At 40.7% G+C, this 23736-nt stretch overlaps 1 protein-coding gene across 1 annotated transcript in view; it reads left to right on the forward strand.

The window, feature by feature from the left end:
- LOC117734795 (protein shisa-8-like) overlaps nt 1–23736 on the forward strand; it is an 80426-nt gene that overhangs the window by 51010 nt on the left and 5680 nt on the right. Inside the window, exon 5 of the mRNA XM_034539061.1 lies at nt 21102–21218. Coding sequence (XP_034394952.1) covers nt 21102–21218 — 117 coding nt within the window. The remainder of the gene's footprint in view (nt 1–21101; nt 21219–23736) is intronic.

Raw genomic sequence — 23736 nt, forward strand, 5'->3', positions numbered from 1 at the left:
GGAGCGCGAGAGGAGAAACGGAGGAGAAGGAAACACTCTCTGTCATTTGCTGTGGCATCTCAATCATCGCACAGGAGAGGCGATGGGGAAGGAGCATTACAGGTGGAGGAGAGGGGGAGGCATGGGCGAAAACATGAGAGGTTGAAAGAAAAGTAGAGCACGAGTGCGGAAGTAAAGGAGTGAGGGCGAAGAAGCCAAAAATATAGAGATATTGGGGAGAAATTGCAATGTGGCAGCGCGTGCATGCGTGACAGATGGAGGCAATATGGTGACGATGAGGTGAGAAACATGGTGGGACTCGGGGAGTGAAACTCGAAAGAGAAAGTGAGAAGGATGAGGGGAGGCAAGCGGGTGTGTGTGTGCTTGTGTGTGTGTGTGTGCGTGTGTGCGCGCGTGGAAATTCAACCTGTTTCACCTCTTCAAAAACCTCTCCTGTTTACCTTTACTGCACTCATTTACTTCCTGGTTTGCACCTTTATGTCATCCTCTTGTCTCTGCTCATCCCTCCACCCGATGTGTGAAATGTCACAGTACAGCCTTCATATGCTGTCGGCAGGAATGTCAAGCATGGTAAACGCGCTGACGTATTTCACTATGGGTGCGTGCGTATGTGTGTTCTATATTAAGTGCCTTGTGTGTGTCAGTACATAAGTCGTGCTGCTGCAAGACTAGAGGTGTGTTCAAATGCAGCATGCACGTGAACAAGTAGTAGAATTACAGGGCTCGGGCATTGTATACGAGCTGCGGAGGGTAGGTTAGCTAGATCAACACCAGGTTAAGTCTACCATTATTTCTGAGTTCATATTGAGGCCAGATCAGATCAGAAGTAGGGTTTTATCAAGGTTAAAGATAGCAAGGTAGGTAGAGGTTTTCAATTCAGTCCGAATTCCTCTCAGGTGCATATTACTGTGTTTGCATGTGTGTAAGCCTAAGCTTACAGCCATGTCGCTCAGTGTGAGTGTGACTTTTATAACATACCCTGAGGGGGTACACTTCACCCAGCCCGTCTCCATCAATAACAAGCTGAATCACGTGTTACAAATGTCAACGTCCTGACATTGGCATATGAAGTCACAACTCTTCCTTATTGACTCGTTGCGACATTTAGATCCTTGTTTGAAGCAAAAAATAAAAAATTAAACATATAGGACAGTCGTAGCTCAGAGAAGATTTGAACCTTGAGACCAGTGGGGGAAATGAGGGCAGTGAAAGTATAGTTGTTGTTGAGAAACTCAAGTCACTTAACCTCTGCTTGTTCCAGTGGAGCTGATCGCTGGCCACATTACGAAACACGATGAATGGAAACGCTGGGGAAGATTGTCTCTGGGAAAACAAAGGCTACGAAAAGGCCAACAATGTCAGCTGAGCTCAATTTGTGTTATCTGTTGGTTGGATTGTGTCGACACGGTTTGACATTGAGGCTAATTCAATTCATGTGTTTTTTACTTGTAACAACTTCCAAACAAAAACCTTGTTCTCATGATGTGCATATGCTGCATCAATGGGATGGCTTATTGAGCCACAAGAGTGGAACACAGTCACTGTTCATGTTATTAATTTGAGCTGTCCTTTTCCTGCTATAAGAGAGTTTGTCTCTGTTAAAAAGTGGATCGACATGAAGAAAAAGCTGCTTTGGTAAAAGGTAATAAATCTAACTACAAAATGTTGTGTTAGAAAATAAGAACACTTCGAAAACGGAAGATGTATGTGGACAGGTTTATTGAATCTAAACCATTTCATTGAAAATGGACATTTCAGCCGATGAAGCACACTTTGAACTCTGAAGCGATTTCCTCATGTTATTTAAATGCTAGGTGGTCCAAAGTGCGACCATGTTGGTGTGTGAAATCTCGCCCTGCCCTCTTTCTCAAGTGACATCATAACCCTAAAACCTATTGGTAGTTAAAAATGAAGAGAACTATTGATCTCTTTTTCATCAAGTAAAATACTACGATTGCTATTACACCGTCCCTGAGAGACCCAGCCCAGACAAGACCTCATTGGCGGCGGCCTCTCCACCAGCTGTCTCCCCTGTCCCCTGTAACATGCCTAATCCTGACCAGCAGCGCTGGATTCATTTTCCGAAGTGGGGAAGAGGGAGCAAAAAGTGCGTGTGTGTGCGTGTGTGTGTGTGTGTGTGTGTGTGTGTGTGTGTGTGAATGAGGTAATAACACAAGACAATTTAACCACAGATTTCTTCTCTGCTTCTGAGCCTGAGCGCATCCACTCTCTCTGCCGCTTGACCACACACTCGCTTGCACACATTACGCTACTCTTATACCAATGTTATAAGTAAAAGTGGATTGCACTTAATTCCAGCATTTTTCACATGCTAGTACTCTGACCATCAAAGTTTGGCGAGGTATTTGATACGTTGTTCTCTTCATTTACTCTCGTTCAGTGGGCCATCCAATGCACCCTCGGACCTCCTACTTCTATCCTGGCGGAGATGGCCTCATCTGACATTTATCTGCACCTTTATTCCTTTTTACATTCATTCATAAAGAAAGTATTAAGAAATTACTGATGTGTATGGGAACTGATCTGCAGCACCAAAAGACGAGGTTAAAGTTGTCGGGTGCACCTCATCTCTGTAGACAGATGCTGCATTCACATGCACAATCTGTGGGCAACGGGACCAGATTTTGCCAACAGAAGCATTCTGGTTTCCGTTTGTTCCGTTTGAGTAGTATCGACCAATCGTGTTTGAGCAGGCTTTGGTTCAATGCAGTTAATAAGTCGAGAGCAAAAGAATCGGACCAAGTTTGAGAAAATGCCCTTTGGCACCAAGCAGATATTGTTTGATGACTACGTAGACATTTTGGGGATAAAAATGAGATACTTGTGAAAGAACAACTATAGTCTTGCATTCCAAGTTTCTTTTCACATAGTAAGAAACAGCAGCACATGCAAAAGGAAGCCCTGGCCCAGCTATCCAGTGGCTACAACAGAACCACAGAAGAGCTCTGTGCCCTCAGAGGATTATCCATTGTTGGATCGATAGGTGATAGGGTCCGACATTGGGGTGCGCCTGTATTATGTGGTGGTGCACCAGAGCAACCAATAAAATAAGTTAGTTATAATAAGCCATGTGCTATAAGGACCAGAGAATATTAATTATGAAGGTTAATAATTTTTTTAGTGCACAGACGGGTCAAATTTTAGCTGATAGGATAATCTTTCTTTGGACATTTTGACATGTCATAGCAGGAAAAGCACAGGTTTAATTAATAACATTACAATGGGTGAAATCCTTTAAGGTGTGCAATTGCCAGGTCTCCATTGTGCACACGGGCTCATATGCCCTGCTTGTTGGCTACTTCAATGGAAAAGAGCCATTCATAATTGTTGGGTTGTAGTGGATTTTATATATATTTGCACATGTAGATAAGAGAAGTTTATGTTTTAAAGTAATACATAAAGAAAGATATGATAATTAATTTGGGATATTATGAGGAATATTCTGGAGGAATGTATTATGAAACATAAGAGAGGATCACTGTTTTATTATTCTGTTTTAATGACAAATGTAATGATTAACTGTATGATGCATGAGAATGAATGAATGTTTTATTGTTTAGACAATAGTTAAAATGGATGCCGATTGAAACCTAATGTGTTGCTTTTATTCTGAAGGCAGGATAGTAGCTTTTATTCTGATGGGGAACTTCCTGTCCTTGACCGGAAGTGTGAGCTTTGACCTCGCCAGCTTATCAATTGGCTTAGCGAACAGAACGGCGGCATCCTTTGAACTGACCAATAGAACTAACCTTTAGGTGTGAATTCATTTGCATGACCAGACTAACGACCGAGCATTTGTTCTGGGGAGACATGGTTCTACTGGTCTGGAGACTCGAGACAGCCCCGGTCTGTTGCTCCCTGGGAGCTGCAGTCCGTCTGTGGAGAGTTCTTCCTTTCTGGCCCCACGATCGTGAACGCTATCTTTGCCATTACATATTGTTAAACTTTAACTCATTGAATCCTGAATTTCCTGCGGCCACGGGACCCGGAGATTTGAACACGAATCTTACATAATGTTTTTGTTCGTCTATTGTTTGTCAAAAAAGCAGCCGTTTGACTTGTCATAGAAGGAAAAGCACAGGTGTTACAGTACTGATAACATGAATGATGGCTGTGCTCTATGTGCAGTACATTCCCTTTCAGACTGTTTGACAACAACAAGCCTCAACTTTATTCAAAAATAGCGCTTAGAAAATGCCATGTCAGCCAGTGTATAGGCCCTTTTCACAGCAGCCATTTCGACGTGTCATAGCAGGGTAGGTGTAATTGATTACGGTCCCATTCTACTCCGGTGAGCAGGCATGCACAATACCAGGGCCTAAATGAAACAGAGCCATCATCAACTGCAGGATGTATTTGGTTGCCAAAGCTCCAAATCAGAAAGCCCAAAACAGCACAACAAGGGGCCTTTGTAAACCAGCATTCACAATACTAGGACCATGAAACTGAAGCAGCTAAATGGAATTCTGCCATCGTTAATTATATTTATTTAGTTGTGTTTTTCCTGCTGTGACATGCTAAAACGTCTTCTATGAAAAGGTATTGTTCTACAATTGTTATTCAGGAGACACTTTGTGAACCTGCAATAAAAGAACAGCAAAGAATGGCACACAAATGTACTCTAAAATTAGATAGATGTGATGATCATCATATTTAAAACAGGACCACTGACCCTACGCTTCAAACTGTAAATCTTCAAACATCTGTTGGTCCAGATTTCGGTTGATGCTACATCTACAAGCTTTGTATGAGCAGCCAAGTCAATCCATCATCTGCTGAATCCAAAACCGCAACACAACAAATCAACATACTGCACAAAGCCCCGCCGACCCTCAACCTGAGCGGAGGTCTGATCAGCAAGAGTAATGGAAAACATCTGAGTGGGTTTTCGGAGGTGCACTTGTTTTTTTTAAGGATGGGGAGTCATTGAGAGCAAACCATCTCAACAGTCCAGATTATTTTTAGTCTGACAGCCTACATTTCACACTACCTAAAGGATGACAGCGCATGGAGAAAGGGGACATGTAATTATTCGGAGGGGGCTAGACTCTTATTTCCACTCATCCTCCCCTTTCTCTCTGTCTCTCTCTCTCCTTCTCCCCTCTCCTTAAGGGGGGACAGGCAAAGGATCCAGCTGCCAGAGTATGACAGAATCCACAAATCACTGCCTTGGGGGAGCATAAAGTGGGGTAGAGGCAGAAGGAAGGGGGGGGGGGGGGTATGTGCAGATTGCAAGTGTTAGGGAAATATTTTTTAATAGATGAAAAAATAGAATATAATCGTAAGCACATCAGAGCAGTTGAAATGATAATTAGCCATGGAGGGATTTCTAACTTTCTACAGAGATGAGATGAAGTTGATGGCATTCCTGAAAACATGCGTACAACATTAAAAAGTGGGCAGATTGCTTCTCTGTGAGACAACACCCCGACTGGATGGAGCGATTCTCCATTCTGCTCCTTTGTCACTCTCATGTCATCCGTTTTTTTTTTTAAGCCATCTGCTCCCTCTGTTTCTCCTCATGAGGCGCCTCGCTCCCTCTTTATCTTTCTGTCTTCCCCATCCCATCACACCTCTATATCCCGGGATGTATCACAGGCTCTCTCTCTCTCCCTCCGCTCTTATACTGTCCATTATGTCCTCCCACTTCTTCCTCCAGCCTGTCCTACCGTTGTTGTCCCCCCCACCCTGCAGGGTATATAGCAACCAATTAGCAGTCTGCGCAGGATAAGCTAACCCCCCCCCCCCCCTCCACACCTCCCACCCTCAGGTGGCCTTTGTAGCACGGAACCAGTCTTCCATGTAAATCGGTCAGAACATACCAAGATGGAAGCACAAATAGGGAGGTTGGGACGTGGTGGTGGTGGGTTGTTTGGATGGGGATTTGAAGGTCAAAAACAGCCATGCACGTGCACACACATACACCCACGCTCACACACAGGGTCTGTCTAAGAGTCTGTGGAGCATCAATCACTGTTAGACATGGCGGGTGGGCACACTAGCAAGAGATTCACGCTTTAGGAAACACGACGAAGAGCTGGCTCCTGATCCGACAAGACAAAGGGACAGAGGGAAGGACTAGCTCAGTGTGTGTGTGTGTGTGTGTGTTGTGAATGACCACACAGTGTGCGTGCGTTCTAGTGCAAGTTGTGCGTTTGTACGCAGTCCTCATGGGCAGTCCACGTGACCGAGGTGTTTGTGTGTGTTTCTTCCAAAGGATGTGGCAGAGGAGAAAAACCTGCCGCATGAAAAGGAGCTCAAAGCATCTCTCAAAACAGTAGCTCTCTGCATTCGATTGCTTCCTGTTCTGAGGTTTTAGTTTCAAATCTTCTGTAATATTATTCATAAGATTCTGTACGTTCATCTTCTATTTCCACTTCCTCGCTTCTAATTCAATATAATTCCCTCAATCACCCACAGATCATCTGGTCAGTAAATGTATACCGTCTAGTATGATGTTCATGATAATGAAGCAAAAATGAAGTACTTAATACATTACAGGATTAATAAGCAAAAGCAAATGTCAGATCTAATGGTGTGGTGTGTGTGTGTATTCACGAAGCTGCACTGCAGTCTGTTTTGTAGTGTTCCTGTGAGTGTGTATGTGACTGCAGAGGAGCCGTAGGCGGGAGTGGTTTCAAAAACAGCCGAGAATAAACGGAGTTTGCCTGGCAGTGGTAAATTATATCCCATAGACTAACGATTTTATGATATTTATGTTTCGTGTTTATCAGCATTTTTTAAACTTCCCTTTTTTGTTTTCCAAACTTTGCACGCATTTGAGTTTTTGCTGCGTGAGGCAGTGGTTACTCTCCCATTAGCTGCCCCCAGGCTCTGGGGAGGCCATTGGGAAAGAGTCTGTTCATCTGCAGAGCTATGTTTTTGATTTTTATTCAGGCTACCGCAGCCATGAAACGGGAAAGTAAAGGATAAATAAATGAATGACACACTTGACGGAGTGCAGCTGAGATTGGGGGCGATTAATCAGAGGGAGATAACGGAGATTCACAGGGAAGTGTTTAAAATGTATGACACGTGACATTGAGACTTTTCCTTATCAGGTGTTTGAAAAAAGGCATCCTTCATTTAAATGAATATTGTTCTGATGCAGCTTTAATAAGGCATTCGCAAAAAAGTGGTAACAATACAGATAGTTTTGAAGAAATAGTTCCGTTTCAGTGTTGTTTATGGGCCAGACAATTTCACATTAACTTCCTGGAGTCTGTAGGTTACTTCATCCAGACAACAACATAAGAATGTAAAATGGTGTTTTTATCCAGAAACATATCCAGATCTAAGTGAGCAAAATTAATTGATTGATATTTACATCACTAATATTGGTCTGACTCTTTTGTCAGCTTTTCATGCTGAAGGTTGTGAAACAAAATGTTGTTTTAGTGAGAAAAAAAAAGGGTGTGGTTAAAAGGCTTACTGTCACCCTGAGAGGGTTTGAGGTTTTTTTGTCATTATTCACCCTCATGTCACCATCTTCTGACGCAACTGCCAAAAGAAGACATTTTTGAAAACTACTTCTCACTACGACACCTACACAAAAGATGAGATATTTTAGACCTACCTCAATCAGTAGCTGGAACGCGTCAGGGTCTATAACATGCACCTCCAATGTAAATGCTGGAGGAACATGGACGACACGTGCAGCATAAATGCTGGGTAGGTGGCTTTACTCCGATGGTTGCCTCTGTGGAGGATTTAAAATAAGCTTTTCACATGAATTAGCGCTACATGGAGAGATTTAAAAAAAACTTGTCTTTCTTCTTTTTTATTACCTTCATGGGTATAATTCAAAGATGCTGTATGAGCTTTTTTTTTTCTTCAGCGTATGATTGCAGTTAATATTCTTGATCAGTTGCCCCTTGCCAAGTGTTGTAGTGGGAGCCATAGAGTGAAAGAGAAGGCCTACTGGCTGCTGGGTTTTTATGGTGCTGCGTGAAGTAAGTGAGCTGAGTGATTCCACCACCACTGCCGCTGCCTGGAGAATATGAATGAGATCATTCTCGCAGGTGCACACACATAAAACACATAAAAAGACTCAACCACCCAAACAAAAGGGCTCAGACTTTGCTCTCTACACGTGGCCAAACACACACACACACACACACACACACGCAGGGGAATTAACAGGAGAGGGTACATGCCTGTGTTGTGAGAGAGAGTAGAGAGGCCTATCACCTCTACAATCACTTACAGACTTACAATTAGTCAGGGAGCACCAGCATAGCACAGAGGGGAGGCAAAGTCAACCAGCATGGCACAGACATATGAATGCACACACATGTATCGATAAATGTATATACACATACATGCAAACTGGAACTGGTGCTCCAATACACACGCACACCCTTGCACACAAAGTGTATGAGCGGTAATAGTCGCTCTTTGAACAGGTTTACGTGTTGGCTGCAAGGAATGGACTTTCAATTTAGGGCAGAAAATAAACATTATGTATTTTATTTTTTTTATTGAGTTGATTAATGAATCAATAAAAAGTATACAGAAATAAAAAAGGTAATTATATGTTTACAGAGTCTGGTTTTGTCCAACCAACAGTCTAAAACCCAGATATATTAAATGCACAATTATAACGAAAAAGCAGTTAATACTTTCATTTTGAGAAAGCGGGATATGAAATGAAGGAAAGCAATTCTTTCTTTAAAGGAACTGTGTGTTCAAAGGGATCTTTTGTCAGAAATGTAATGTAATATTAATAATTGTGTTTTCTTTAGTGTATAATCGTCTTAAAAAATGAATAATTGTGTTTTTGTTAGCTGAGATTGAACCGTTTATATCTACATAAGAAGCGGCTTGTTTCCATGGTAACTCAGATCAGACAAACTAAACACTGGCTCCAGAAAGGGCCATTCGAGATGTCACGCTTTTTCCATCGGCCTTAGTTCTTCTACACGCTTGGCACACATGAGCAGTTTCAGTTGGCTGCCATCTGCAACCTCGCTGCTAGATGCCACCTAATCCGACACACGGCACCTTTTTAAAAGGCAACTTAAGCAATTATTTCGTTAACAAGGTTGGTCATTTCTTTCTGTCAATCAATTAATCAACTACCTGGATAATTGACTAATTGTTTCAGCTATACCTCAGTTGAGCCATGTAAGGGTGATGTCCCCACATAGTTCAAAAGAAGAATGACATTTAAAATGTATCTAATGCACACTAGTATTTAACTTTATTGTTGAAACACACATAGTTCAACATATTTACATTCATAGTCAATGAACAGTCATATATCTCCTCTTCTTTTTCTGTCTCGGTTTTTCTCTCTTTTCCTCTGATTGCATTGTCAGTTTCACACAAAATACTGCAGATCTTGACTGTAGAACAGTCAGATCCACCTTGCTACTGAATCTACATTTCTTATTATCATTCATTATTAACCACAAGTCAAAGTAAGTCTGTGTTTGGATGGAGGGCTGATAGAGTTGTGCATATATATCAGGCATTCATGTGTGTGGCCATGAAGCTGTGCGTGTATGAACCTACTTGAATGGTTGTCCAGTAAATGGGGAGTATCCCGCTAACATGCCGAGGAGCGTATAAACCTACACACTGTTGCACTTACACACAATGTGTATCCCTGTCATCCTCCATTATACATCAAATTACAACACAAGAGATTGGGCCAACTTCAGAGGCCACACTATTAAAGTGACACTAAGGGAGGGCAGCTCTTGTGTAATGATAGGCTTGTAGCATGTACAGCATCCATACACACTCACACTCGTACACTCTCTTTTTTCTCCAGCTCCAATTTCTCAAAACCAAGTCAGCGATGTTTATCATTTTCTTTTACTTTACTCGCTCTCACTGTAACCTATCCTCGTTATTTCCAGCAAACATTTTAGACAATGTATCAGATCCCTGACTTTCTGTCTTTCTTTCCACGCTCTCTTCCTACTCCATTTCCAGCACCCTTCCTCTCTTTCTCTATATCTCCTGTCCTCTCACCTTTATTATATTCCTTTGGCTGCATCAAAGGTCTATTCAGTAATATTTCATAGAGAGACTAATATGCACACCTTGTGCCCTTTCTTCCTGCCTCGATGCATGCATACATAATTAAGTCCACACTTGATGATCTCCTTTCTCACAACCTGGCAATGGTTGGAAGGTCAAAGTGTGTGTCCATATGTTGTATTATAAGTTTGTGTTTTCTCACTGACCTTGACCATGTGCTTCGGCTTTTTAAGCCTAATTTAAAAGTCATTTTGGCATTTCTGTTTTTACAGACACTCACCAGCAAACATCAAGCATTTAAAATGTATTGTTTCTTTCTGCTGACTTTTATCATGTATTCATTCTTTGTACTCTTTAAACAATAACCAATATCCATAAAAACTAATTATTCTTTAAACAAAGCCTAATTGTCTCATTATTGATTGACAGTGATTTCGACAAGAATGACAGACATTTTTCAAATTAATTTCACCCGCTGGACTACCTGCAGCTCCTCACACAGGTTCAACAGTTTTTATGACCCTTGGACAGCTACTAAATCATTTAAAAAAGACGTGGCCCTAACTCTGAGAGAAACAATTATTTTCCTCCCTCACCTCTTTTATTGGCACAATATTAGCCCCTGGTCACAACTTAAATGTGTTTTTGGATCAAGAGGAGGAGGCCTCTAAATCTTTAATGCCAGACTTGACATTTATAATAAGGACATGTCTGTTTGTTTGACAGACCAAGCAAATAATCTGACCTGGCTGATCTAATCTGGTTACATGGCCAGAGAAAGGTTTAATATAATCACTGGTATCATGTCTTTCTGGTAAAAGCTTTTGTACAAGAGATACGTGAATGTGTCGTTTAAGGGAAGTTGAAGCGAAAGATACAGGTTGCTTTGATTCAAAGCTAATATAATGTCGATTCATGTTTCCAGAATCTTTTGGTGGGGCAACAGGATAGATGTGAGGGATTTATGGCAACTAAATCCAAATTAAACTTTGTTTGAGTTTTGAGTTTTTATGTATGTTCATAATCCCATAACAAATGGGGTAAAATCACTTGACGAAACTCTGAACGGAAAGCCTGCAGACCAGCACAACGAGACCAGAGCTGACTAAGAACTAAACAGATGGTCATAAAAATAATAGAATACAAAAAATACTTTTGAGCAAGGCACCTTGACAGGTGGGGTCTCAAGAGTCATAAGGCTTTTGAACTTAAAACCATATGAAAATAGTGCTTTGCAAGGCCATAAGGTTATATGGTGAAATGTTTTTGCTTTAACACTCGTGCTATGCGGCAATAATGCCGCAATCATGTCATGAAATCAACTTTTCTGAAAAAATGAATCCATGCTGAAGAAAGAGTGTCTCATGTGACTTGAAGTGGTCTGACCCTCTTGAAGCCAGTCTTTGAGTTGAGTTTCAGAGATGTGTGAGTGTAAAGTGAAGCCCGGGGGCTGCTTGTCTCTGTGATGAAAGGGCATGTTCATCACTGGGATTAGCTCAATGATTCACTAGTTCTCTAAGTACAGCAGGAAAGTGTGTACCTGTATGCACCCACTGCAGTGAGACACACATTTTAACCTATTAGAGGCTGTTCACATCCAGACCTTCTAGATTGCCCTTCCAATGGCGAAAAATACAATGTATGGTCATTAAGTCTGCCCCACATGTTATAAAACGTGTTGCACGCTGGCGCCAACTCTGCATTCAGCTGCTGCCCTTAATTATCTCAGTATTATGACAGTGATTTCGATAAATTAATTTCACCTGCTGGACTACCTGCAGTTCCTGACACTCCTTTATTTATGTTTTGCCTCAGGCCCTCGGGCCCCCACCAGTGGACCAACTAACCAACCAACCAACCAACTCAACTAAAACAATTTGTCAACAGCTAGATCCATGTAGCACATTATTGGGGTAGTTATAGAAACGAAAACCAACCAGAGAATAGATGTGGTTATTTTTTCCATGTGTTGCACATTATTGGAAAGCAAAAAAAACACTTATTAATAACCAACAAAAGGCCAACCAACCAATCAATAAGATAATAGATAAGAGTCATTATTGAGACATGTTGCACATTAGTGGGGACGTGATGCAAAAATCAAAGAGCAACCAAAAAACAACCAACTGACGAACCGACATCCAACCAACCAACCAATTCAACTAGATACAACTAGATAGGTCAACTAATGGATATTGTCACAGATTAACAGGTAGATAGCAAGAACACAATAGGGCAAGCCATTTCAATGATTTTTTACCTGTAACTATTCTATAATCTTCCTAACCATAGAACCACATTTTTTTTACAGAATGATGTTTGAGGATATGATTAAATCATAACAAGAGGAAAAGTACAGAAACATGTCCATGTGTTAGACACTCTTTTAGAAAGGTGAAAAGTGACCTTGAGGGAGTGGTCTGCAATAAAATATGTTAATTCATGCAAATCTGAAAACAAATCAAAGATTCAATTGAGAATACATTCCGGAGAATAGATACTTTTGACCTACGTTTCACATTATTGGTGTAAAATACTTTGCCAAAATAAAATAAAAACAAAGTAATTCACTGTGCTCACTTTTGACTCCTGCTGAGCGTCAGAGTGTTAAACAGGTGCATACAGAGAGTTCCTGACTGTCATAAATGTAAGATGGGAGAGAGACAATGGTTGTTTTAGATCTGTTATCAATAAGCTGAGAGAGACAAATTACCCTCACTTGACCTCTGTAGTGCACCAAACCAAACCATGCGGAGTCCGAGGCAATTGATGTGAAAAGCTTTCATGAAAGATTAGTTCAGGCAAATTAGATTAATGTAAGAGACCCAAATTGAGTCCTGTTTCATAACGAGGATTTCTTCACCTCTCCAAATATCTGCAGCTGCAGATGATTATGCAACACACACACACATTGTGCGTGGACCAATTCTCACACACACGCACACGCACACACACACACACACACACACACACACAAACACACACAGTTGATTTGATGCACACACAAGGTTACAAGATTGCTTACAAACACAGACATAGAGAAAAAAAGAACACAGAGAACATCAGTACGTATCTACGGGTAGCGAGTGAGTTTTAGATGACTGTGCAGTACAATTACTTCTTTTGAATAATTGAATCCTCTGAAGTTAAGAAGCGGTGGCCGGGGGTTTGCTTTGTTGTTCCTTGAAGAACAATTAGAGGGAGAAGGGGGCAGGGAGAGAGATAGAAGGTGGGGGAGAAATAATGAGTCATGGTGACTTTGATGGGGGGGGGGGGGGGGGGGGCTGTGGGACTGCAGACGCCTGTCAGAGTGAGAGAAGCTCTTTGTAGATAACGAAAAAGAAATAATGGAATAAAGAGATGAACTCACACCGTTTGCTTTACTGTTACATAACATGCACATGCAAGCACAACATAATGCATACACCCTCATGCATGCATACGCCGACTAATTATCAAACACACATCATGACTGCAGCTACAGAGAGTCTCTAAGTGTGTGTGTGTGTGTGTGTGTGCAAAGATACTTAATATTCTACTGCATATACCCATCGCTGCGCATTTCTTAAGTTATGCCTGACAGGTTAACCAGCCTGACTACAACATCTAGATGAAAAAGGATCTAGTGTGCAGCGACTTGACAGTTTATTTGAGAAACAGGTAAGAGAGAAAAAATAAAGGAAACTAAGACAGAAGCAAGACAAAGAAGTGGGAGGAACAAAGTTTGCAGAAAAAGACCATGAAATAAGAAAAAGATTGTGGAGAGGAACAGCCTCTCCCTATGTGTTCTGTCGCCCTTTACTGTCCATTTAACTCAAAGGAGTAATGGGTGAGATGTGGTTTGGTATTGAGGCTAATGACGCTGTCCATTGTGCTGAAATGAAACAGTTGCGATCTCAGTGGGACACTTGATTGCTCTCCCCATGGTGTTGAAAACATCTGATCTACATTCTGGCAAAGATGAAGACTGAGAGGGACATTCTCATCTCTTTTGTGTCCTCTTCCTTTTTCTTTTATATGTCTTCCATCTGTTCATCTCTCACTCCCTCTCCCCTGACATCCCCCTTCATTAGTTTTTATGGCTTCCATCTTTCATTCCTACTTTTGTTATATATCATTAACAACATTTACATAGACTTCAGTATCTACTACCAAATGTATCTGTCTTTATTCCTTCTTAGATTGGAATACATTTGCTGAAAGCTGCGGCAATCAATCTTTTTATTTGAACAATGAATTTAAATGACAGATCGTAATATAACTCTGCATTAGATAACTCTGCAGTTAAATTCAGCTCAGCGAATGATTTTAGTATCTTTCATTTGGGTTAGTTTTACCACTCTTATTATTATTCTGAGTTTAAATTAGATCACTGTAGAGGTTTGACAATTGATTTCATGATCTTTCAGTTTCAATATACTTTTACCTTTATTCCTTTCTGCCTTATGTCCTTCCTTCATTTACTTTGCTAGCTCTCTTTATTAATCTGTTTATCTTCCAATTCTTGTGTGGATGTATAGCGACCCACTGCATTACGTAAAGTGCTGAGCAGACAGGCAAAGTTCAATGCATCCAATGTGTGGGCTGAAGTCAGAACATAATGGTGTTATCCTGGGACAAGCCCTTGTTTACCATGCAAATAATAGAGTGTGAGATAGAAGAAGAAGGGAGGGGTGATGACGGAGAGACTTCCTCATTAGACTCAGTGTACTGAAATGACTCCATTTACTCCATTTAACACACACAAACCAGAGCGAGAGAAAGTAGGAGAGAGGCATTGAATGAGTGGACAAGTATGAGTGCAACAACTCTCTCTAGTCATTGCATAATAATAATAATAATAATAATGCATTTTATTTATAAAGCACTTTTCATTCAAAAATAATCTCAGAGTGCTACAGAGCCAGTAGATAGTTAAAAACAAACTAGAAGATAAAATAGCTGGCAGTGATTTAACACAAAGTCAAAAATGAATAAAAAGGTTTTTAGGCCGGTCTTAAAGAGTCCAGGGTCTGTGTTGCCCTCATGTGGTCAGGGAGACTGTTCCTTAAGCAAAAGGCCGGTCACCCATGGGGCGGAGCTTGGTGTTGGGGACCCGGAGGAGCGAGCTGTTTGTGGATCTGAGGATGCGGGTGGAGGTTTGGGGAGTAATGCGTTCTTGTAGGTAGGGAGGTGCATTTCCATTCATGCATTTATGGGTGAATAGTAGGACTTTGTAGTCAATCCAGAATAAGACAGGGAGCCAGTGGAGTGAGTGGAGAACGGGTGTCATGTGCTCATATTTCTGGACTCTCATCAGGATCCTGGCAGCGCTGTTTTTTATGTATTGCAGTTTCTGGATGTTCTTGCCAGTGATCCCAGTGAAGAGGGAATTAAAGTAGTCCAGTCCAGAGGAGATAAAGGCATCACTGTCTTTATGTGCCAATATGTTTAAACCTTTTGCCACTAAAGAAAGCCAGCAAGGTAAATTGTACTACATGTTAAATGTAGCAATTGAGAAAAATAAAACTTGTGATTTTTGAGAAATACACTAAAAACACACCACACAGCTATCAATTATAATACAAATCATGGCAGAGGTTTTTAAAAAATTACAGGTGGATGAGTGCTTCACACACATTGTCGCAAGAAAACAGATGGCCTGCCTCTAAATCACGGAGAGAGGGAATAAAAGAGTAAGATGAGAAGAGTTATGGGAAGAACAAGTGAGTGAGAAAGAAAAGAGGGGAGGGCAGGAAGAGAGCTCAGCGAAGCAGCATCTGCTCATACGCTATAGATGTTTTCTTTGCATGATTTAAAGTAACTACAGCACGATATACTTCACACGTGTATTTTGAGCACACTAGAAAAAAATGAATAAGGGAGGCATGAGTGTGACACATATGTCACACTCATGCCACCCAATGAAAGCATTAACACGCAAATAATGGAGTTATCTAAAATGCGCCTGGTTGAGATTGTATTTTCTTTACATTGTGTAGCTGCAGCTGACAGCATTTAAAAATAAACTAGATCAATATAGATAAATATTGCTGTAAGGCTGACTGAGGAATAGAAATATGTGCTTAATATACACGGTACAGCTTCTAAATATTTTTGAAAGCAAATCTAGATTTGCTGTAGATTCACGTTTGCTTTAGCTCAAAATAACTCATACACACAACATTTTTTCAAAATTGTATATGAGCAAACGATTGTTGAATTATTTGAGGTGTGCATTCAACGGCCGTGGGCAGCAAAATCCTAATATTCAAAGAAATAGTTTGGCATTTTAGTCGAGAGTTGGACATGAAGATCAGCACCACTCTCATGATTACAGTGGTGCACTGGTCATTTGGCGAATCCCGGTCGGTCACTAGCCGCATTAGTGGGCTTGTGGACTGTTAAAAAATCCATCAAGTTTTTAAGGTCCATCTGACCCTGCCGGTCTCTTCACCAGCCCTCTCTGTGTCTGTCATGAGAGCAGACTGCGTGCGAGTTCATGGGCTGGGCTCACTGTCCAATCACAACCAAGTTCATTACACTCGTGCTTACATCATAAGCTCCACCGTAGCCATACTTTACTGTTACTGTAGCTACTGTTGCAGCTGGAAAACGATGGACACATTGTTTTGGGCGCAAAATGACTCAACTATCAGAATTATTTTCAAGTTAGCATATGGGGCTGAACTACAAGTTCAGCATCATCATCATTGTACTTATTCATATTTTCATGTGTTGTCAGTAAGGAAATATCAGTAATAAGAAGTGTGCTGTCTTATTTACTTGAATATTATCTATATTAATAGTTCTTTTTTGTGTAGACTAGGGATGCAATGGATACATATGTATTATCCTTTATGCTAAGCTAAGCTGACAAGATGCTTCTTCATATTTAGTGCTCAGATATGAAAGTGGCATTTATTTTCTCATCGAACACTCGGCAAGAAAGCAAACAAGTTAACTAAACAAAATGTTGAACAATTCTTTTCTTTTTTTTTCTTCATAAAAATCTTTGCTACAAATTTGTGAGATAATACTGGTTGCATGCAGTGAATAAGGGCACGTGTCTGATTTTGTAGCTTCTGCTCTAATAATTTGATGTGCACATTGGCCAGCATGGAGGCCAGTCCCCTAAACAGCTGGTTCATTACTCTAGGAACATTCTTTGTATCCTTTGTTACACAGTTATATGGAAAATGTGCCATCCCTTGTGCAATCCCTTGTGTCATAAAGTAAAGTTCTCCTTTATGGCCTTATTTGACCTGTCCTGCCCTCCCAGTCCTTGTTTTTCTCTGTGCCTCTCCTTCTCTGATACACTTACATGAAATGATGTGACATATACGCCACTTGGCTGTTCATCCAGTGTGCCCTACTGTTCTATAAGTGCACTCTTAGCCGGCGTGGCTAGCACAATGCAATGCATTAAGCAACACATGAGTCTCCTCTCTTTCTACCTTCCTGCTACCCATGCCACTCCCTCTTCCCTCCATCTATTTCCCTCTCTTCTTCTTTCCTTCCATCTCTTTCTTTTTATGTGTGTGACAGTAGTCATGTCAGAGTAAGGCTGGCTGAAGCCCTTGCAGCAGTCTGCCTCTTTGATGTTGAGCCCTGCTGAATTAGGCCATCACCCAGCGGTGCTTTGCTGCCTGCTGCACACACACACACACACACACACGCACGCACACACGCACATACACACGCACGCACGCGCGCACGCACACACACACACACGCACATACACACAGTACTCTTGCAAGCAGACGAAAATAAATAAATAAATGGATGCTGGTAACAAAGCATGCACATGCGAAAAACAACACAACAACAACTACACTCGCACAAGCCATGCAGGTCTCGCAATACCTTAATAATATGCTCCAAACCATATCGAAACATTATTATTCTCACACACACATTGAATTACAGTCTCCTCAAGTCCTCATTTTCTTCTCTGCTTTTCTTTAATAAACATACATTTGAATTATTATGAGGGCTTCTCCTCTGAGGCCTCCATACTATAGTACATCAAAGAATGCACACACACTCATGAACACACACACACACACACACACATACTCACAGGGAAAATGTAGAACATTCAGAGTGAATGTATTCAAGAATACAGAGTACAGGGAAGAATGTATTCCCTTTCAATCTGCTCTCTCTTGCTCTTACAATATGGTGGTATTAATAGTAGAAAAGTGACTAAAGCAAGAAGCCTACGCGATTACTCATAACAACTGGCAGCTGACCTGACACTTTCATAGAATTAACATGAGGTGTTAAAATGGAAATACATTGTTCACAAAGAGAAATTAAATTCAGTTGCAAAAAGATGGGACTTTGGTATCCAATGTGCAGTTCCCAATTCATGTGAAGACAATATTTTACAGCCTTGAGTGAGCTCATCAGGTCCACTCAACCTAATGCAAACACTGAAGTTGCAGTAATTGATATTCCTACAGTATCATTGCATAATTATTTTGTGTATTGTGAAAGGCGACGTTCCCATAGATAACTCTGCAGCCCCCTCAGCTCACATTTGACATTTTACGGCCCACTATAACTATTCACTACCACTTAGTAAAACCCACATTATGCTACCTTCTCTAACAACAGACAGACATAGTTCAAAACATGCTGGTGGACATAGTGGAGCATTAAGAAGCTTAAGAACCAGATAGTTGCATGAAGAGCTGGAGGAGATCAAAAATAGAGCTAAAAGAAGAGTGAAAGTTGGATTTATGTTTATCAGGTGGACAGAAACACGACTTCAAAAGAATGCTAATATGTCTCTGTATCTGCTTGAAGTGTAAATAGGCCACTGTTTGCGAACAGCCATATCAACTGATGTTGTGTTTACAGCAAAAAAAATATTTATGCAGTCTTATTTCAAATGCCATGTCCCTAATTTTAATTAGGAATACTGTAGGAGTAATTCATTAGTATCACTCCTACAGCGACAGTTATTTGAAATGCCATTTTTATGTGTGATATTCGTTGTGTTTGAGAAAAAATATTTTCTGAACTCCTATACCCACCTGTGCCATTAATGGAGAAATTGCCTTATCACTTTTCACAGTGCCATGTTTACAATAAGTTTTTTAAGGAGTTATTCACAAAAATAGAGAAATCGGTTGTTTGAGACATTCAGCAGTTTCCATCTTTACAGAACTAATAAATGGTCGCACACCGTCTCTTCCGGATCATTAGCATGACTGTTATTTTGTACAGTATTGTCAAAGCAGGCTCTCTGTCTCTCTGGTGGCCAGGAACAGCCCTGTGGTCAAACTGGAGACCGGCCAGAGAGCTTTCCATCAATTCTCTCTCTCTCTCTCTCTCTCTCTCTCTCTCCCTCTCTCTCTCTCTCTCTGTCTCATTATTTCCACTGTTGTTGGCTCGGTAGAATAATGCTTGAAAACTATGAATGTAGGACACTTAAAGAGCAAAAGCTGTTCTTTTAAATGTTTTTAAAGACAGAACGAGCAGGATTTCCCATTTACATGTGTACCTGGTTTCAATGTTTAAAAAAGGTGACGCCAGGAAACGTCCCGATCACAGAGAAATAAGAAGAAAATAAGAAAATACAAACAGAGGTCTCTACAGATACAAAATCCGTCAACGTGCTATTAGCAATGGTTGTTGCTATCCGATTGCTTGTTAAGAGCTGTGTGGAGGCAAACCCCATAATCATTGATATGCTCTGAATTTGGGATTCAGCACCTAAATGACCTTAATGACCTCAAATTATCCGAAAAGCCTACTTCTTTTAGCCACTTTATAATTTTTTTCTATTGCTTTATTTGTGTTTATTTGCTTGAAGAGTTGGCAGATGAATGAGTGAGGAGGACATGCGGTACCAGCACAAACAATAACAACTCACATTTTAAACACACACACGGCTACAGACACATTAAATTACAACACACAGTCGTGCATCCCTGCACTCCATGCCACACACAGTGTGTCATCACTGCATATCAATTACACGGCGAAGCGAAGATCTATTTCTAATTCAATCAGTCAGCACTGGTGTCACATCCCTCGCTCTCTGGCTTTCTCCCTGCCTTGCCCGCTCTCTCTCCGCCTCGCTCTCCTTTTCCCCCATTGTCACTAATGCATCTCAGTCATCATGGGGCTGATGGACGTGGGTGTCAGGTCTGTGGGTCTGTTTATGCACGCGCGCGTGCGTGCGTGTGTGTGTGTGTGTGTGTGTGTGTGTGTGATGGTTTTTCAAACCCAGTGGTTAACAATTGACTTGAAGTGTCGACATTTTCAGGATTCAAATCAGAATCAGCTTTATTGACAAAGCATGTAAACACAAACACAGAATTTGATTAGTTATTTGAAATAAACCAGAACCACAGTCATTCATTGATAGTTGTCAGTACATTCAATGGTACACAGCATACATCTTAATTTTCCAAAATGTAAACAATAGAAAACAGAGCTCAGCTTAACTGTTCACAAGTGAAGACTTACATATCAAAATGTTATTCAGTCCCATCTTTTCATTTCCTGTTTTTTACTTGCATAAACCTGGATGACGAGGGTTTTTTCTTTTTTCCAATTTTAGATCCCCAATTGAATCTGAAAAGGATACTAATACAGAGATGTAATCTTTGTGAATCATATTGTCATGAATAAAACACACTAAGAATACCATATATGAGTTATTTTGCCTGTCAGCTGTCCATGTGTGTATTATAATGGCAGACCTACATTAAGTCTCTGTCCTGTGCAACCTGCACACCTAAAGGCCTTATGAATATGTATGAATGTAAGCAGAAACTATGTAATGAGGGCTGAAATAATTTGCAAATGGTTATCCAGCCTCAGCTAACCATTACATCCATTCTCCCAAAAAAAAAGACATTTATGTCACATTTGGAATACTGTGTGCAAACATTGTGTTTCGAGAACAAAAACATGAATGTCATCTTAAGTTAGAATCAATCCTAAAAGGCCCGGATGTACCAGAGTTACAGAAGACTTGTAATAGTGGTACTCCTTCTTGAGAATATTCTCAAAACACTAGTTGATGGATTTCCTCTGGCTGACACTTCAGTATTATATACTGTATATATTTTTTTCTCTCCTTTCGCCAGATCATAACCATTTGAACAATGCAGCCTTGTCTCCCCTGGGCCCAGCCATGGCCTTGTCTCACCCTCACAACAACCTGGGAATTGGCTTCAACAAGTACACCTCGCTCAAAGCCGTGGGTGAGTATTACACACACACACACACACAGTGAGGTCAAATACTATACAGTATAAACAAACTAAATGTCCCCATATTGCTACACACACTGAGTGATGTAAATATGACTGTGGTAAAAAACCTTGGACATAATTTCCATGTCCTGTGGTCACATGGACATGCGTGCAGTTCCATTCATACTACAATTGAGGGTCCCTGTCTGTTTGGCAGCAGTTAGGGCTGTCAAAATAGATGTTTGAATATTTGTTCTCAAATAAAAAATAGGTTTGAACTGTTAGAATATCTATTTTTGTGCATAATGTGCATGGCCGTGTGTCCTAACTTGCTGTGAGCTGGATCGAAGAACATCGCCTATGAGATCACCTGAAAGCTTCCTACTTGCTGTTGCAGTCACGTCTCCAGTATGATCTCAATCTCAGTCAGATCTTTCTTTTCAAAATCTAATATACATTTTCTTTAGTATAATATTTCAAATTTAGAACATTAACTGCGGATCTCCTCGCACCGTCTCCTCGAAACAAGAATCCATTTGGTTGTCGTCGACAACGTTAGAGGTGCACACAAGTGGGGAACGGACGTGGAGCATGCGCAGCTGGCAGTTGTTATGTTTATAGTCCGGTTGGTGACAAATTGTGGGCGGCACATGGACATTCACAGCGGACTTGGGCCGATGGTGACTGGTCAAGGACAATCCTTTCTCAGCATGAATGGTCCACTCACAAGACAACACCACAACCTAATTTTAATAATGTCACTTTCCCAAATATTTGTTTGCTCCAACAGTGGGAATATATTGAATACTTGGAAAAGAAAATGTATGATGTTCTTTACCACCATGAAGCATAAACCAATGCTGCAACAAAAAAAAATATATTGAGTTCAGGCAGAAACCTTTTCTTTGTTGAGTTAGAAGAAGAAAAATGTTAGCAAAGCTTTCTTCTGTGAAATTAAGAGCACCAGTACAAGAATGGAAACTTAAGTCGGGCTCATGGTGAAGCGCAGAATCAATGTTACACACTTCACTGAAAAGCTGTCACTGGTGAAGAGGAGATTAGCAGGTCGATGTAGAAATATAGCAGCTGTGTCTTTTGGCACTAAAACCATTGACAATAAATATAATGTGTGTCATATATGTACACAATGTATAATATGTACTGTATGTACAATATGGACAGTATATTTATGTCCGTGCTTGCATGCTGTTTACTTCTAACTGTTAAGGGGGCCAGGTTTTGGACACAGAGGCAGGGGCTGATACAGGAGATACAGTCTGCTTTATAATACTTTATGAAACCAGGGAATGCCTTTATTGAACAAAGCAAAAATGTGGATCATTGTATTGCATGACAAAAATCACTTGTGTCTACTGTTTGTTATTGGCGGGTTGGTCATCTGCCTAAAGCGCAGCCACTATAAGGCTGACAGTTATTGACGGCTCGCCCTCCTGTTAATGGTTACTGTGTATCAGCTGTGGAAAAAAAGGTATGATGGATGGTATAAATTCACTGCTGATGATGACATAACTAATAGTGGACTGGTAACGCAACTAGTTCACAAGGTAAAAGAAAGGATAAAATAGACACACAACATTAGAAAGGCATTGGTGGGTGGAGAGTAACATCAGTGTGGACAGCAGCAGGTTGAAACAACTGGTTCAGGCCTCAAGTTTGGCTTCTGCCTTTTTCCTTCTGTCTCGCTCCATAAACACACACACACACACCAATACTGTATATAACGTCTATCATTGAATCCCTGCAGACCGATAAGGACATTGTGACGATGATGAGGAATGGCAGTTTGGCGCATGTGCATGTACTTTTCATTGACACTATGTGCAAATAGAGACAGGAATGACAAACATAGCTGAAGAGTATCACACACAGAAACCAAAGAGGGTGACACATCCAAAGATTTTAAGGGAAAAGCCATAATCGTTTGACTGTTTTCCAAGCCCAGCCCTCTTTTGGTATGTCTGTCAAGCATTTTGTTGTTACATGGAAGATAATGCAGTTTATAGTCATAACAATGACAGATTTATTTGTTGGTCCTTGACAAAATTAGGCTTCTGATTTCTAGCCATAAACAATAGAGTGGAAGAGTTCGTCATAAACAGGAATGCTTGGAGGGAATTAATTCATATTTGGTGCAAACATCCACTTGGACTCAAGGATGAAATGTCAATATTTTGGAGGTTTCATCACCCTCATAATTCAAACCAGTTTATGGTACCTTTCTCCTCTATTCATCAATTGAAACACTCTCAGCTGCTCCCTTTATATTCATACAGTCTCTTAGTCAATATCTAAGAAAGGCCTTTATGTGTAAAGCTCCCTCTGATTAGAATAATCTACCTGTAAATGTAATATAGAATCAGTTTTAAACCTCTATAATTAGGTTTTATAACTGGACTTATATGACAGAATGATCCATTTCCATGCTGTAGTTGGTGTATGATCTCCTGTCTTTATATGTCTTATTTGATCTAATGGTTATTTACTATGCTGGTCGCTTTTTTGTTAC

Source organism: Cyclopterus lumpus, chromosome 8 (genome assembly GCF_009769545.1).
Source record: "Cyclopterus lumpus isolate fCycLum1 chromosome 8, fCycLum1.pri, whole genome shotgun sequence".
In the NCBI taxonomy this organism is placed as follows: Eukaryota; Metazoa; Chordata; class Actinopteri; order Perciformes; family Cyclopteridae; genus Cyclopterus; species Cyclopterus lumpus.